At 26.2% G+C, this 18,017-nt stretch overlaps 1 protein-coding gene across 7 annotated transcripts in view; it reads left to right on the top strand.

Annotated features, from left to right (window-relative positions):
• The window catches only part of LOC114121914 (uncharacterized), a 60,264-nt gene that overhangs the window by 31,046 nt on the left and 11,201 nt on the right, over positions 1–18,017 (top strand). For all 7 annotated transcript variants that reach the window (XM_050207779.1, XM_050207780.1, XM_050207782.1 and 4 more), the window contains exons 3-14: positions 7,931–8,085; positions 12,230–12,499; positions 12,637–12,828; positions 12,950–13,401; positions 13,536–13,686; positions 13,762–14,038; positions 14,168–14,523; positions 14,616–15,212; positions 15,755–16,102; positions 16,183–16,348; positions 16,512–16,720; positions 16,789–17,166. In XM_050207779.1, coding sequence (XP_050063736.1) covers positions 7,931–8,085; positions 12,230–12,499; positions 12,637–12,828; positions 12,950–13,401; positions 13,536–13,686; positions 13,762–14,038; positions 14,168–14,523; positions 14,616–15,212; positions 15,755–16,102; positions 16,183–16,348; positions 16,512–16,720; positions 16,789–17,166 — 3,551 coding nt within the window. The remainder of the gene's footprint in view (positions 1–7,930; positions 8,086–12,229; positions 12,500–12,636; positions 12,829–12,949; positions 13,402–13,535; positions 13,687–13,761; positions 14,039–14,167; positions 14,524–14,615; positions 15,213–15,754; positions 16,103–16,182; positions 16,349–16,511; positions 16,721–16,788; positions 17,167–18,017) is intronic.

Below are 18,017 nucleotides of genomic sequence, written 5' to 3'. Positions count from 1 at the left end.
ATTGAACATACCTACTATACATTATAATATATGTATATAACTAATTAATAATATTTTCCGTTTCCAACAAAACAAATTTATTCTTTAACTTACATTTAACTTACCTTAATATTAAAAATAATAGAAAAAAGATTTTAAAATAATAATGTATAGATTTAAGGTACTTTTTGATTTTATAATCAAAATTCAGATTTCTTGAAAATAGGAATTTTCTTCATAATATTATTAAGGTTTGAGATAGTGGCGTATTATACAAGAGGGTGTTTTGGGAATAAGACAATTCCTATATACCATAAGTATATTATATTTTGTTTTCGCATAACTGAATAAAATAAAGATATTTTTAATTTAACACATTTTTCCATCATAAGTGGGAAATATAAAATACAAAAACATCAATACATTTATATTTTTATATTATCTCTTATGATTTTTCCAAATTTCTTAAAAAGTTCAATTATCAATAAATGATGACGTATTTATATTTTAAATCAATGTACAAATATAATTCAATGGCATTATCAACTAAACACACACTCATAATATACATATTTAACTATGTTTTAAATTAATTTGATTTTATAATAAAACAATTATATTATAAGTGCATTTTATTCAGATAATTTATCCACATTTCATAATGATTGATGATGTTTCCCTTAAAAAACATTCTAGATACGCTAAAATGGCTCCATTGCTCCGAGGCATCAAAAGATGAATGGCTAAAGTTGTTGTCTTATTTAATTATTATTTTGTTTTCTTTGTTTTAATGTAACCTTGGCGATCTGTGTTCTGTGTATATTTATACAGTTAAATATAATACAGCTTAGTTATTTTAGTTTTAGAAACTAAGTTTAGAGAAGCTTCACTTAGAATCTATTAGTTATTAAATGATGAATTTTTTTGCTTTTATTCTTGATTACTTTTTTTTTTTTAAGAAAGCCAGAAGAAAATCAATATTTTTTTTAGCATTTCAGAAAACTAATATCCATTATATATTATATTATATTGTTACATCAAAATCAAGTTAATTTTTTTTGTGTACTTTAATATAAACCGAATACATAAAAAAAATTTTTATTAATTTTTATAATATTAAATTTAGCAGTATTATTATTTAAAATAATTAATTTTTATTTTTAAAACTCATAATGAGTTTGTTTTCTTACAGTATTTTATTATATTTATGGGATAAAATGTTTACATAATTAGTAATAATAAATCAAAGTTATAGTAGAGTATTTATTTTTTATAAGAATTGAAAATGAATCTGAAAATTAAAATTTAATTGTTTGTTTTAGATACCATTTGAACTTTTAGACATCTTTGTTTAATTTGTTTCTTAGGTTTTAATGTACACATTGTAAAAAAAATATTTAAATAGATATACAAACTTGAGACCTAAAATATGCACTAACATATCAAATTTATACTTTTATACGAAAATTCATCTACATAAAATGCAACATAAAACTTTTCCTACATTCTTTATAAAGTTAATAAAACAAATTTCCATTCAATTTTGAAAGTTGCTTGTTTAGAAAAATATACGAATCCATAAAAATCCTTACTTTAATAATTACATAATGTATACTTTATTATCTCATTACGTCATACCTTTGATACCATACATATTCTTTTGCGATTCTATGTGCGTGATTGGTTATATGTTGCAGAGTTGAGCCAACAGAATAAAAAATTATGCATATTATATTATTTACTTAAATATTTTTTTATTTTTTTTTTTCAATTTAAATTTTTAAATTGTTTCACTATTTATGTGTATTAATATACTTAAAATTCGTTATAATATATAGGCGTTATAGTACATTAGCAAAAATAAATAATTTAAGATTTCCCAGCAGTTTTCTAGAACATTACAAATGAATAACAGTTGATTTTATATTTTATATTTAAATCGTTTATACAATTTCTATGTATAGGTTGGCCACTTCGTTGTAGTTTAATAAATAATGATTATAGTCTGAAAATGAATGTTACTTAGTTGATAAAATATAAAACATTGATCATTAAATGTACGGGGATGTGATATTGAATATATTTTCAAAAGTTGTTGATAATTTTTGACTTGAATATAAATAAATTCTACTTTTGAAATTTGTTTGATTTTAATATAAGATTTCAATTTTATAATTAACCTATAGAAAATATGATACACGGATATTTTTGGTTGCAAAAATAGATGTTGTGTGATAAAACTAGATGAATGATGATTACGTTATCTCATGAACCAATTACCTTTATCAAATTAAAAAAAAGTTAGTAAGTGCCAAGCACGCGCCATCATAGATACAAAGAAAAAGCACTTTTTTCTTAGTGTATTATTACTATATGACCTATATTCATGTAACATTTTTTAGAAAATCGAAGATTGTTTTTGATTTGTTATGTAAAGACGACGACGTGAGTAAGCAAGTGCCAAACATGTAAAATTATTAATTTTCAAAATATGTAATTTTATAAATAACGTTATAATGTTAAATTATGTTATGTATCATGTACTCTTTACAAAAAAAAAATCGAGTTGGTTTTAAAGTTCTTGGCAATAATTTTGAATGTAGCGTCAAAGCCAGCAGAGGCGTAGTTAACCGTTGAACAATGGCATAATGCCCATGTTTTCAGTATAATTATACAGGGCGATTTTTTTCATCAAACAACACTCAATAAGTCAAAATAAAACAAAACTTAAAATTTAATGTAATTTTTATCGTCACAATTTCTTAAGTTTTTACTTTTTGAAATAACCATTGACAACATACATTTTTAATATAATATTCTGAAGCAAAATTTTTTTGGAGTATTTTGATACATAACAATCGAAATTCGGATGAGTAGTTTTGGAGTGAAGTGGAAAGGTACTATGATACCTTACAAAATATTGATATACTATTACTATGCTTATTGCTTACGTTAACTTTAAATACACGATATGATTTTTGAGAATAGAAGTAATAAAATAATTACGATTTTTTTTTTAAATTTTGGAATATTTAAACGTCTAAATTTAGATTTTTGGATTTTACAAGTATACTTAATTTATTAATTAACTTATAAATGCATTTTGATATGTATATTAAGGTAACAGTTTTTTAATTAGTATAACTTTTAATTTGTTTATAATTAAATCGAAAAAATAAAAATGTGATCACTACGATCAACTAAGTATGGCAGAGTTAAAGAATTCTTTTTTTTTATGAGAGTATCCTGTTTTTTTTTATATGATTAATATTATATTAAAACTATGAATTATTATGATAATATTGATTTAAAAATATGTTTCAAATTTAATTTTCATTATTTTTTATAGGCTATACATCTGTGATTACATTTTATGATTTCTGGATTAAATGCATTATAGCTTAATTAGTATTTTTTCAATCATTTTAATATCCGAAATTTATTTTTTTAAATAATTATGATATTTTATTTATAGTCTAGTATTTATTTGGCTCCTATTGGTAGATAAGAAATAATTAAAACTGGATGAATTGTATCAAACTATTTAATTTGGTAAAATAAGTCTTAAATCATAATGTAATACTATAGTAAGAAGTATTTTTAGTACTGATCTTATTATGATTGATTAACACATATAAAGTAATTATCAATTTTCAAATTATTAAGTGTATATATTAACTACGATTAATTGTTTTTGTGTAATTAATATTTAATATACTATTAAAACCTGTTTAATTGGCTTTCTTCAAAAGAATAAGACATATTTTTAGCTATTTTATCCATAATATTATTAAAGTATTCATTATAAGCTTTTGTTTATCATAAGCGTGAAAAAAAAGTTTGTTGATAGAAACATCTAATAAGTATTTAAATTTAACAAAAAATAGACATTTCAAGGAGTTTAAAATGTATTTATCACGTATTAAACTACTATGTTATTGCATCAGTTGGTAACGTACCAACTATTTTTAAGATGTTTGTAATAACATTTATGTGTAATATTCAAAATACTTATGGAATTACATTAGTATAATCTATTTATCTATTGGAGTAAATGAGTACAATTTTCATTATATATAGTTTTATATAAAAAATAGGATACTTAAAATATGTAAATATATAGCATTTAATTTATAGATATTTTAAATTTTAATAGATCAATTTACCCTGAATATTAAAAATATTGAATTTTCAAGTTTAAAATAACTCTTTAGGTGTATATATTCACTTAAACAAATATCTTTAGTTTGTAAAAGATACGGACATTATTTAGTTTCATTCAAAATTACATTAGAGTATTGTTAACTAAAGCTATTTGCATGAATCAATGACGAAATTATTAATTTAATGAAATGAAATAATTATTGATTGTGGTGTGCTAATATTTATTGTTTATTTTGATAAAATTTGTAATGTTAGTGTAGACATTTTATAATAATATAAATGTATATTCAAATAAATGGTTTTTTCTTTGTCCTTTAAAACTCAAAAACTACTGAACCGTTTTCAATAAAAGTTGTATCAATAGATTCTTTGAGACTCGCAGAGGGATTGTATCTTCGTTTTTTAACTCATATAAGAATGCTAATGTTAGTAAGGGGTGGATTGCTTTTTTTTTAAAAAAAATCATATAAATATTTTAGTTTACTATTTATTGCTAGAATTATATTATTATGATATTAATTTATGTTTATAGTTTAAAAAAAATATTTTTTTGACTCAATACCGAAAATTGTGTAGCTATTTCCTTATAACCAAATTGTTTTAAACTAAATCTTTATAAGTTTTGTGTAATTTAGCACCCATCGAAAACACATTCGTTGAAATTGTATAGCTTGTGATATAGATATAGCTTGGCATATAGCAGTCAATCCATTATCATTAAAGACATAATATGGTGATGGCTTGTATGAATGTGAGAGGTAAATTAATGTACTATAGTTATAATCACATAACTCTTAAATATTTTGATTGATTATTAAATATCTTACAAGCTCGAAGACTGATCATTTAAATTGTATCAATAAATAAAACTACTTTTATAAAGTTTTTACTCTATATAATAAACAAATAATTATATTACTTATCTAAAATTTACATATAAAAACTACAAATCGTAGATTATTATTTAACTTAGGTACTTATTAATATAAACGGAGTAATCAGACTAGAATGCTAACAACAGTGACAAATATACGAGCAAGCACAGGATATAGAATTTAGAGTTTGGCATTTATTTTGCTTTGTACATTGGTATACGACTACTAAAATAAGAACATGACGTATTACTACAAGTAGTTCAATTTAGATTTTTTTTTAAAAATAGATTGATACGTAGATTTATCAACATTTGCTATGTTATATAAAATAACTAATTGAAGTTTTATGATTTTTTTTTGTGGTACAAAAGATTTTATAGGCTCATTTAAAAAAATCAAAATTATTTTATTTGTAAAGCTATTATGTATATTAAACAAATAAAAAATTTAACAAATGTATGTGTTTATTTGAATATTTGACGTTTAAAATTATTTAAATATTGGTTTAATTATTAATCTAAAAGAATTATAAATATGAGATGATTGAGATGTTCAATTCAAATATTTTTTAAATCAACAAAAAATAATCGTTCATCTTTGTTTAAATAATTCACTAACAAATTATTAACTGCATGTTAATATTATTTAAGAATAGTCATTACTTTAATTACATTTTCTTTTCATATACCGTTTTCATTCTAAAACACGTTTTGTTAACTATACTAATATTATACGTTGTTATACTGCCAAGTTATAATAAGTGCAATCTGGATGGTATAGGTAGTAGTTCTCTCAAAAGTTATCGAAGCCATCTTGAATATTCAAGTAATTCAAACAAATCTCGTGTTGAAATTACCAGTCATGCACACTAAAAGTTTAACATCAAATTGTACCATAATAAAAAGAAAATGCTTTCGTGTTATTTACACAGTGCCTCAATTAGGAGTAAAGAGAATTTTGTAAAAACATTTTTTCTTATACATATTTCTCTCACTCTTAGATTCAAAGCTGTATTACCGTAACTGAAATAACTTAAGAAAAATGAAATAGGTAAATTGATCATTTAAGAAAATAGAAAACATTGATAATTGAGAGAGAAAATTTGTTTCATTAACATGAAGATTTTTGAGGATATTTACGGCATCACTGAGTATAACTAAACATAGAATCTTTTATACTTTAATTTGTATTATCACATTTTTTTTCTTGAATATTGCTATTTTATTTTAATTGTGCTTTAAAATAATGATTTATAAAATAAATGAACAGAATAAGGATATGGAATGTGTTTGGTTCACTTACTTTTACGCACGAGTACGTGACGTTGACGTGACAGTGGTAGATGGTATTATACACATTAATATAAACATTTAAAGGTTTTCAAAAACATAAGCTATTAGTCTCGAACACAAATTAACAAGATACTCGTACCTTCTATAAAGTATTTTATTAATCTTACAATGTAGGTAATCGTGAATAATAAATAGTAACAAAATACAAGTTTCATATTTGCGATGGATAATATTATAAAAATTGTCATTCTTAAAAAAACTCGATAAAATACAAAATTAACACCATTGTTTTTTGCATCATATTAGATTATTATTAGTACCTATTTCATTCAAGTCAAGAAATTCTAAAAATACTCTTGATATTGTTGTTCAATCTACGCCATTTCAATTTTTGTTTTAAATAGCTATTAATACTTGATTATTAATTAAAACACTATAAAATGTATACTAAATATCTAAAATATCAGATTTAAAAATAAAACAAGAATACTATTTTCATAGATTAAACATTTCGTTTTATTAAACTTCTATAATAAAAACTAAACAGTTTCATTAACTATAGTTCAGATATTAAAGTTTTAAAAGCACGAGCAAATGTTGAATATCTTAATTACAATGAGTTTCATGTCTGTTTTAGATTGTTTTCTTTGTTCAACCAAAAATATGATTTCAGTAGGTAGCTAAGGTTTTAACACCCACTGTTAAAAACGATACGTTTATTATAATCCCTTTTATACGTATTTTTAGAATAAATAATCGTTCAAAAATATGATAAAATATAAATAATATTGCACAATATTTATATATCCATAATTTATTATGAATTTTAATTTATAATATCCTCACTTCATGAAACTAAAATAGGTTTTAGATTAACTTTGATAATTAATGTTTTATGTATATATATATGGTGAGTACTCATTTGGATATTAGCCAATGAAAAAGCACGAGTTTTCGAGTGTACCAATAGAAAATCTAGTTTAGTTGATAGCTACTTAAGGAGAGGTAATTTTTCAATTTTCTCAGCAGTTTCCGTACAAACGAAAAGAAAAACTGCAACTGACAACCATAGTCTAAGCATATAAAAGAACTCTCAAAAAGCATGTTTTTAATCGACTTCTACCACAAATCGATTTTTCAAATGCCACGATTTATCATTGCTTTGAACCGCATATAGTAATAATACACCATTCTCTTGCACCCACGCTGGCGAAGCGAATGTCCGGTCTACGTATCCTGCCCTTTTTTTTATAATTAAATTTATATAGCAAGGGGGAGGGTCTTAACTTACTTTTTGTTCAGTTAAAGGAATATATAATATATCTGCACGTGGCGAGGGATTACGATGTAACTATAATTTATACGTAGGTATGCATAAAATATATGTACAACATTAATATGAGCGTATTAAAAAAAAAAAAAAAAAATCCCACTTCAATAAAAAAGGCACCTACATAATATCACATATTATTTTCTCAGTACTTATAACCACTATGTAAATCTTTATGCAAAATGTGTACATTTTTAATTTTGTAAACGATACTATACGGTTCGTCAGTTATGTACATGTAAATAGCATTTTAAAATTGAGACAATAATGATTTTATTTTTTTTTTACAGATCGTATTGGAGTACGGAACCAAATTCTACTTTGGGCTTTTTGGTAATGGACAATATAACTGCGCTTGACGAGGGTGTTTATAAATGTGAGATCACGTATACTAAAGTACACGAAGGTTGCAACATCGTTCAGTTTATCAATCTTACAACTTACAGTAAGTCTGAATAATATAAAACCAGTTAATTGATTTTATTAAAATATTACGCTTTAAATAAACTAAATTTAACACAATATTTGTTCACAATAACGATTTTAACACGTTGACGGACAATCGATCAATTTTACTGCATAAGGATTACTCCTTAGTCCTTATGATTACTCGTCTATTTGTATCTATATTGGCAATTTAAAATATTACTGCTATAGCAGATTCTAAATACCTTCCAAAAAGTGGCATTACTGTTATGGCAGTAATATTTCCAATGGTTTCTTATGTAAAAAGAAGTTGTGTTGCCCATATTAAGCATATTATTGCGCATTTTGGCACTAAATATTATTATAGATAATGATTTCCGTTTTATTTATAAGTTCACATAATCACATGGTATTTCCATGTGCCAATTTAAAGCATACCTATTAAAAAAATGGTACTTCCAAGTGTCCGTCAACGTGTTAACTTAAAAAAAATAAATAAAATATAAAAAACTTATCTAAGAATTTAATATTAAATTACATAACAAGTATTATATTAAATTATATAACGTACAGTTAGTATAACACATAAATACAAAATTATATAATTATTGCTTCTTCGTTCTATGATTTATCATATTATTTTACCAAATACTGCACTGATTAGGTTGTTATTATTCAAATACTATTAGATTTTTTTCTATACCTATTAAACCATCGTCAATTGTCATCATAAAAAAAATCTGTTAATATGAATAATGTATAAAATAATGATGTACCTACTTACAATACTATCAAAACATGAAGTGTATAATTTTTTTTGTAACATAATATGTGAATCCTATATAAAAAAAAAGTTTAAACATTTAATTTTAAACATGGCGTATTATCTTTTACTTTTATAAAAATATAAATATTTAATTAGATAAAATGATGTCATATGAATATATGATATTTATAACAAACAATAGGTACGCTTATAATTCTGTACAAAACCATAAAAAGTAAATATTGTATTTGAACTTCTATGCACGTATTGTCGTTTAATATAAATAAATGACATTCATTATAAATGTAAAATTTTAATATGGGTATAATATGATGTATAAAAAGACATAAATTCATTTTATTATTTTGTTTTACAAGCTGTTTTATGGATGTCGTATAATAATTGTTAAATAATTGAATCTTGTGAACATTTTACTATCATAAGATTTTGAGCATAGCAATGAATGTATTGATTTTACAATGATCTGATTTTTTTTTTATGCCATCGTCTTTTTGTGCAAAAATTATTTAATCTTGAACTTTAATATTTTTTTTGGTACTAAATTTAATGTAGATAGTTTTTGGGATCAAAAGTAAAAAAATTTAATTTCTTTTCTTGATTATTGATCCACTAAAAATAGAAACCATATTTTTTCATAAAACCGTAAATGATTTTTTTTTTTAATAAGTTTTTATAAAAAAACGAATAACCGTAGATAAATTTCGATCAAATATTTATATTAGAGTTTTCCATACTTGTTATAATTTTAAAAATAATTTGACTCTATTTAAGCTATTTATAGATATTTAAGGTTTTTTTTTCTAATATTTATACTCCAAAGCTTGAAAATGTGGTACAAGGTTCTTCATAAGTTTCCAATATCGATCCATGTTATGAGCGTTTAAAGATAGAATTTTTAAATTTGCAAATTATTTTGTAGCTAAATATGTTAAAAATATTTATTATGTATACCTGGAGTTAGTTTGAAAATTAAATATAAGGTTCCAAATATGATAAGCTTATTAGAAATATTTATAGAATTTGAGAATAATTCCACAAATATTCTTTATAAGCACCTGAAATTTAAATTTCAATATATTTTAATATTCTCTTATAAAATTAAGATATTTCACAAAATGATTTTAAATTTTAAATGCAATTCAAAAAGTATTAATCGTAGAAACTTAGAATATTTCATTGTTAATTTATATTTTTTAAAAATATTTAAGCCCAGTTAAAACGCTTGAAAAAGTAATACAAACTTATCTTTTAGAAAATCAATTATTTTAAAACACATCATACTCACAAATTATTTTACGTATGTGTTTAAACTGTTTAAAGTTAAAATTATAACAGAATACTTTAAATGAAAAAATTTTGAAAATTATTTTGTAGTTAAAAATGTTTACAATTTTTAAAAATAGTATTATAGCTGAGGTTTAAAAACTTATTAAACAGTTTCAAATAAGTATTTCTTATTAAAACGTAAAACTCTAAAAAATTTACAAGTAGTAGTACAATTTTGATCTAGAGACATATTTTTAAATTAAAATTTTTACGATATTGGTTTTTTAAAAAAAGGAAAACAGTTATAGTTATTTTGTAGTATTTAATTCAAAAATAGTATTTATATACTATTTATAGAGACTTTAAAGTTTACTTATACTATTACATTTTACTATTATACTATTTTTCGTACACAATTTTCAAAAGATTTTGATTAATTTTAAGTTATTGAATCGTGTTACTAAAAGTAAGATAAATTACTATCATAAAATAATCTGCGCTCAGCATCATTTTACGTTAAATGCAATGACTGATTAATCATTGAACTAAAACTTAACACATCCATTAAAATACCAACTCGATAACGGGGTATACTTGATCCTACGGTTTCCTACTTTTCTCTTATTTTTATATTATTAAGGAAGTTTAAGTTAATGTGTTTTGGAAAATATATCATCAATACACATAACAAAACTACTCATATTCTAAGTGGTTATTAATGTAATCATGTAAATAAAATTAATAGATCAGTCATAATTATTGGAGAAAATGATTGTATAATTTTACAGTAATCAGTAATATAGCATTTATAAGTTATATTATCGTGCTTAAACGTGAGTTGGAGTTGATTTTTTTTGCTTTCCATTACTTTTCCAATTTCTAAAGAAGAAATAATGATGAAATACTTAGTTTATTTTAATAACCTATTTCAAAATTAAAACAATATATTTTATGATTTGAACATAATATTATGTCATTTATAAAACGGAATTCGCCCCTTTTCCATCACAAAAATATTATTTTGCCTGTCAGTGACGCATAGCTTACCTATACTTATTGAGTTTGTTCTGACCTATTTTTGCCATATTTCCATAATTTGCGTGGTTGAACCATGGTCTATAAGAATATTTTATACTGACTAGGTACACTATTGTGTTTTTTAAGAATAAAGTAGTAAATAGGGGAAATTTGTCCATTGTTTCAACGTTTAAAATTGAATTAAGTGTTTGATTAAATAAAAATTGTAGCACTTTTATATTATCACGAACGCAGGTTAACTGAAATGTTTGTCTTGTTTTAATAGTGTAAATGGTAAAAAAGAATCCTAAAACACAATGAATAAAATATGATTATAGATTGTTTTAAGTGTAGCTCATACTAAAAAGTTTGTCGAAAGATATTTTTGAAACTTAATAAGAACTTTATTATAAGGCTAATGTGTCTATTTTCAGTTTAGTTTGACCGTTTTTATTTCAAATGGAGAGCAAAGAAACACTTCACTTTATGAATTATTTTTTGTGATAGTAATATCTGATAAAAGTTGTTAAAACGGTTCAATGGTATAAATAATTGGTTTTAACTAACTGAAATGGTTTAATATAAAAATCAATGGTTTTACCTAATATCCGTACTTGAGATTAAAAAATACACGCAATCTACTATCGTTTGATTAAAACTTGAGAACAAATTTTCTTTGTAGTTAATGAGTAATTTTTTTTTTTAATTGGTAAATATAAACTATTAATGATCTTATTCTTATACAAAGGTAAATATTATAATATATACCTACTATAACGTATTAATTTGAGTAGTTACCATACTTTATTTTTACTCATAAAAATATAATTGCATGATCACGATTAAAAACGTTATTCAATTTTTATATCAATCATCATAATTGTACGATACTTAATTAAAAAGAAATCAAATAAATATAATAAATTATAAACGGATATAAAAATAAAATAATATTTAATTAAATGCTATACAATTTAAGCTTATTTAACATTTTTGATATTAAATTATTAGTAAGTTATAAAATAATTAACTACGTTTTAAATTATTGATGTTCTGATGTTATAAATTTTAACTTTTTTGTTTCTGTTTGTAGCTGATCCTGAATCTATTAGTGTTGGTACATTGGTTGAACCCAATGATCTTTCGGCGCACAATTATATCGATCCTACATCAGATTTTTACGATGACAAAAATAGTGATCCAAAATTCGGTCTTATGAAAAAATTAACATCTGGTGCAATCGTGGGTCCAGTGGATGAAGGAAATAAAATACGTTTGGTATGTCGTGCAGGCCGTGCCAGGCCTGTGCCTCAAGTTACATGGTGGCAACATAGTCGTGGTCCAATTTATGATAGTGATTTAGGTAATGTATTTTAATCCAACTCTTGAAAAAAATCAATTAATTTTATTGATTTTGATTAAAATAATAATTTATTTGACAAAGATGTCTTAGTTTTTACCGATGTTGTATAATTAAGTATAAATACTTGTAATTTTCAGTTGATTATCAATACCGTAAGGTGGATTCCGATTTGTCCGATGACGTTTTCTCGTACTCGGGATTATGGGTCGCACAAAGCGTTCTCACTGTTGTCGGTAAAAGGGGTGCAAATGGTAGATATGAATGTCGAGTAAAAACGGCGACTGATTCGTCACCAATTCTGACATCTAATGTCGAAGTCACTGTAAATGGTAAGAACGTTGTACTTAAAATAAAGAGTAAAACATAGGTATAAATGATAATGTTAAAACTTAGTATTCTCAAGACAACGATAAAAATACATATTACATATTTTCTGCATTCATTTTTCAGTAAGTCCATACTCGGTTGAAATGTCCACGTCATCGTCAGGTGCTACAGTTACTACGGTTTCTAAAGTTGACGATCGTAATAAGTCTCAAAACGATAGAAATTCCGGAGAAGTAGTTTACGCTGAAACTACAGAGGGCCAGCCGTTAGTAATTCGGTGCGCGGCCCGTGGAGCCCGTCCTCAAGCGAACGTGACATGGTATTATTATTATAAAGATCAAGAAAATGACGACGACAATGATTACGGAAGTGGAATAAGAAATGAACAAAATGTTCATGCACCTACCGTTCAATCGTCGAAACACGGAGCACCTGTAATGTTAGGAAACAGTCAACAAAGCGGGGGCTCTACAGCTAGGTCTCCCAGTGATTATTTGATATCGGAACAGCGACGTATGGAAGGTGGAGCAGAAATAATAGGTCCCGTAGAAATAGCACAGCACACTGAATATCAAGTAAGATACAAGTAAAAATTAGAAAATAAAAATAAAAAATTAGAACAACTTTTATTTTATATTTTTTTCAATATTTTAACGTTTTACTAAAATCTATAGTTATAAAAATACTCATTGGGATAATTTATGTATAGGCTGATGGCACCCGAGATACGCACAGTCAATTATCAATGTCACAACTTCATCGCCAACAAGACGGTTCCATACTACGGTGTGATGCATTCAATAATGTAGGTTCATCACCAAATCAACCTCTCACTGTAAACATGACAATCCGAGTAAAATGTGAGTAAATCTAACAGAACTATATTCGACTCTTTTGTTTTGGAAAATGTTTAAACAATTCAATTTCTATTTCAGATATACCGACTGCTTGGGTAGTACCTATTACTGACGGAGAAAATTCTGGTGCGATTGTAGAGGACGAAATAAGAAACGATATAGGTCAACAACGTAAGGGAGGAGTTGATAATAGCAATAATATCAACCCAATAATAATTGACGCTTCCAAAGACACTTACGACGGATCACACTATCAAACAATTCTATATACTGTGGTAGTTAATGAAACTAAAGAATTGAGGCTGAACTGTGCATACCACGCCAATCCAGATAAACTCCGTACTCCTGTTAAATGGTAAATATTTATTAATATATAATAATATAATAATAAATATATATATTTATTTATTTAATAAATTTAACATCCCATGAAGAGATAAAATAATGTTTGCTAATAACTATCTAAATCGTGGAATTTTTATAGGTATCGAGATGGTATTGAGTTACCATTAGTTGACGAAGAAGAACCGTCTTCATCAAATCAGGGATCATCATATGCAGCAGTAACACCAGCTACGGGCACGGGTACACTATCAGGATCGTCAAATGGTGCTAATACTAGATTTCGCATGAACCCTATGGGTAACGTCGCAAAATACGCTCGAGTTAAGGGATTGGCCAATGGAAACGGGGGCATTCATGGAGATGGAAATGGTGAAGACGCAACTGTATTAATAATTCGAAAGTTAACACGTTCCGACTCGGGCCGTTATGAGTGTCGGGTTAGAAATTCAGTTGGAGCAGCCAATTCTACAAATTTCGCAAACGTTCGTGTTCAGTGTACGTATAACAGTATAATATGAAATATTTACTTATGAATTTTTAAAATTAAATAAATATTGAAATGTTTTAATTTGTTATATTCATTACAGATACACCTAAGGTAAAATTACACGTTATCCTAGACGATTCACTCGATGAAAATCAAACTTCATCGACAGCGAGTAGCAGTATCAACAATAATATGGTCGGATCAAATCCAATTGTATTAGAATCGGAACATCGCAACGTTACACTTCGATGTGCTGTACAGTTAGAAGAAGATCAGCAAAATATTGAAGACACTAACAGTGATCCGTCTTTGAATTTAACCTCAGTCCATTGGTATTGGAACGGCGTACAAATGCAGTTACCAAACTGTACTAGATCAACGGATAGCAGTGATATTTTTGGTGACGAAGAAGACGGAGATAATGATTTTGATATCGAAAATAATGATAGTGAAAATAATGCCATGAACTTTAACTATGAAACTAGTGAACCACATGGAGAAGGAGAATATGACTCATATGCTGTCGATAATGACACAAGAAGACGCAATAAAAAGCAAAGGAAAGTGGTGTGCACTGATAGAGAACTTATTTTAGTTAATGTGACGAAAAATATACACGGAAATTATTCATGCCGAGCTCGGAATGCTGCTGGTCTTCTTACTCCAATGTCTGATCAGACACCTCTTATCGTATATTGTGAGCTTATTTAAATTTGTATTCTATACTCCTACATTTAATTATATTAATTTAAAATATGCTCCAAATTGATATTACATAAAAAATAAGTGTTACATTTTAAAAATCTTATTATATTTTCATATATAGTAAAATTTTGACTTATCATAAAGAACAATGTAAATCAAATTCACCAAATTCATGATAATGGTTTAGCAAAAGGTATTTAATACCTTATTAAAAACATATAGAAATAATAAAATATTATTTGAAAATTATCATAGAAAAATAACAAAAATAATAATAAATGGGTGTAATATCAAATGGAAAATATTAATAATTAAGGTGGTATAAATTATTATTAGATAATGAATTACAAAAGTAGGTTTATTATGTCTAAATCATAAAAACATAATGAATAGGTAATTAAAATTGTTTATCTTATCTAGCAATGGTCATACCTATATCATAACGTAGATATTCAAATCCTAACATTTATATGATATATTATATATATGTAATATGTATATATTTTTAATAAATTAATGTTTTAAAATGAATAGTTGCTCCGGGACCGGTGACATTGGAGTTCAGTCCACGAAGGGTCATAAAAGGAAGGAACGTAACCTTACGATGCAATGCTCAATATCTTGGTCGGCCACAACATCCTACTCGTTACTCATGGTTTCGCGATGGTCATCCATTTTACCACCAAAATCAAGGATTAAACCCTAACGTAAATTCTGGAACCGGAATTAGTATTGGTGCCAACGGAAATAATGGTGGTGGAAATTTCAACCCCGAATGGTTTGTCGATCACGTTTCATTGGAAACTCGTGCTAATTTCACCTGTTCTGCTTACAACGAAGGCGGTGTCACATATTCTGAGCCCGTATACATCGAGGTTTTTGGTAAGATAACTAAAATATTTAAAGAATCAAATCAACCAAAAGAAAATACATTACACATTAAATATTTTTATTATTTGCAGCTCCGCCAAATTACATCACTGGACCCCCTCAATACTTAGGAGTAGCTTATAATGCAACACATGTGAATGCATCGTGCACTGTTGAATGTTATCCCCATTGCTCCGTGAACTGGTTACGCCGTGGTATTCTCATCGATCCAATAAACAACCCTATGGACAAAGAGAGGTATAAAATTCTTATATTTCATAATTTTTGTACGATTAAAAAATATATTTTTGCTTAAATATTATGTGGTTACATAAAATTATAATTATAATTTATTTTTAAAAAGACATAGCTGAATATATATATATATATAAGTTTTTAAATTGGATGACTGTTATTACAGATATTCAATACTGACGGAATATTTACCCGCGGAACGGTTGAAAAACGATTTCGAAGCGGTACGCAGTATATTGATCTGGCGCATGGACAACTGGCCAGGCGGTCGCGGTTTGGATCCCATAACAGATTCCACGGAATACAGTTGCCGGAGCAGTGGCAATGAAGTCGGTCCACCGGTCTCAGAATCGATAATGAATTTCTCTGTTGAATGTAAGCTGGTCATTTAAGGTTACACGCATGTTAATTAAACGTTAATAATTTCCGTTCTTATCTATTAGATCCTCCTGGTAACATGACTGTCTCCAAAACTATTGTGCACGTCAGCGAAGGTAACATACCGGAAAAAGTATTTTGCCACGCTGAGGGTCGCCCCCAGCCCACTTTTGAGTGGCGTTACATCCCCAACACGAACAATTGGAACGTACCAGGAAACTCGTCTCAGTCGAACCAACCGTCTTCGCAGCAAAGGCTCTCTTCGATTGCCAACGCTGGAAACAGCGGTGTCAGCGGAGGCTCTGGAAGTGGTGGTAGTCAAATTAATAACCAACAGTTGGTGTTGAACTCAGCTGTAGGTAGGCATCAAGCTGGTTATTACGCCTGCGTAGCTCGCAACACACACGGAAACGAAACTGCGTACACTTATCTGGACGTTATGTGTAAGTGAAATTACTTAAACATGTCACAATATTATCAAAATAATACAATAATGAGATGTGAAACTATTGAAACTTATAAATATAAGCGCTAGGTACTTATTAAAGAAAAAATCTTTGAAGAAGTCACTCAGTCATTACTAAAATTGTATACCAAATAATTAATAATAATAACTTAATGTCTTAATTTTTATCTTATAATTAATAAATAATTTATTATTATCATATCGAAAAAAAACGCTAAAAAACTATATAAGATGTCTAGTTCTTCCTAATGGCATGCACCACTGATAAGTTGTAGGTAAAATGTATTGTTATGTATGAATTTATGATGTCCTAAAATATTTTTAGACTGATATAATGTCTAATCTCATTCCTAGTTCTTAAATTTCTTAAACCGTGACCCTTGTAAAAATGCACTATGTAATTTGTTGAAAATTATCCCAAAAGTCGCCACGGTTATTATTTCAACTCGGAAATTAATAATTGGTATAGCCATAATTGTGAATCACTGCTAGTACAGTAGTACATCGTGCATGTACTAATATCTTATTTTGAAAATTTAAATTTCTGTAACACTAGTATTTAATATAAAAATATATATTATTTTTATGATATGGTATTTCAAATAGTTAATATGAGTATAAAATGTATTTGTCGTTATTCTTATATATTCTTATACTAGGTAGTCACCTTTAGTAAATTTTTAGATTAATTTAAACATTTTATTCATGAAGTTAATTTTATTAATAATAGTTTATATTAATTAAAACAATAAATATGTATAAGTATTGACAGTATTGTATAGAATACATTTGATTAATATTCAGTTATGTATATATTAATTTTTAGTG

Source organism: Aphis gossypii, chromosome X (assembly GCF_020184175.1).
Source record: "Aphis gossypii isolate Hap1 chromosome X, ASM2018417v2, whole genome shotgun sequence".
Taxonomy (NCBI): Eukaryota; Metazoa; Arthropoda; class Insecta; order Hemiptera; family Aphididae; genus Aphis; species Aphis gossypii.
Note: the sequence above shows the minus strand (reverse complement) of the source record. Positions and strands in the feature narration are given on the sequence as shown.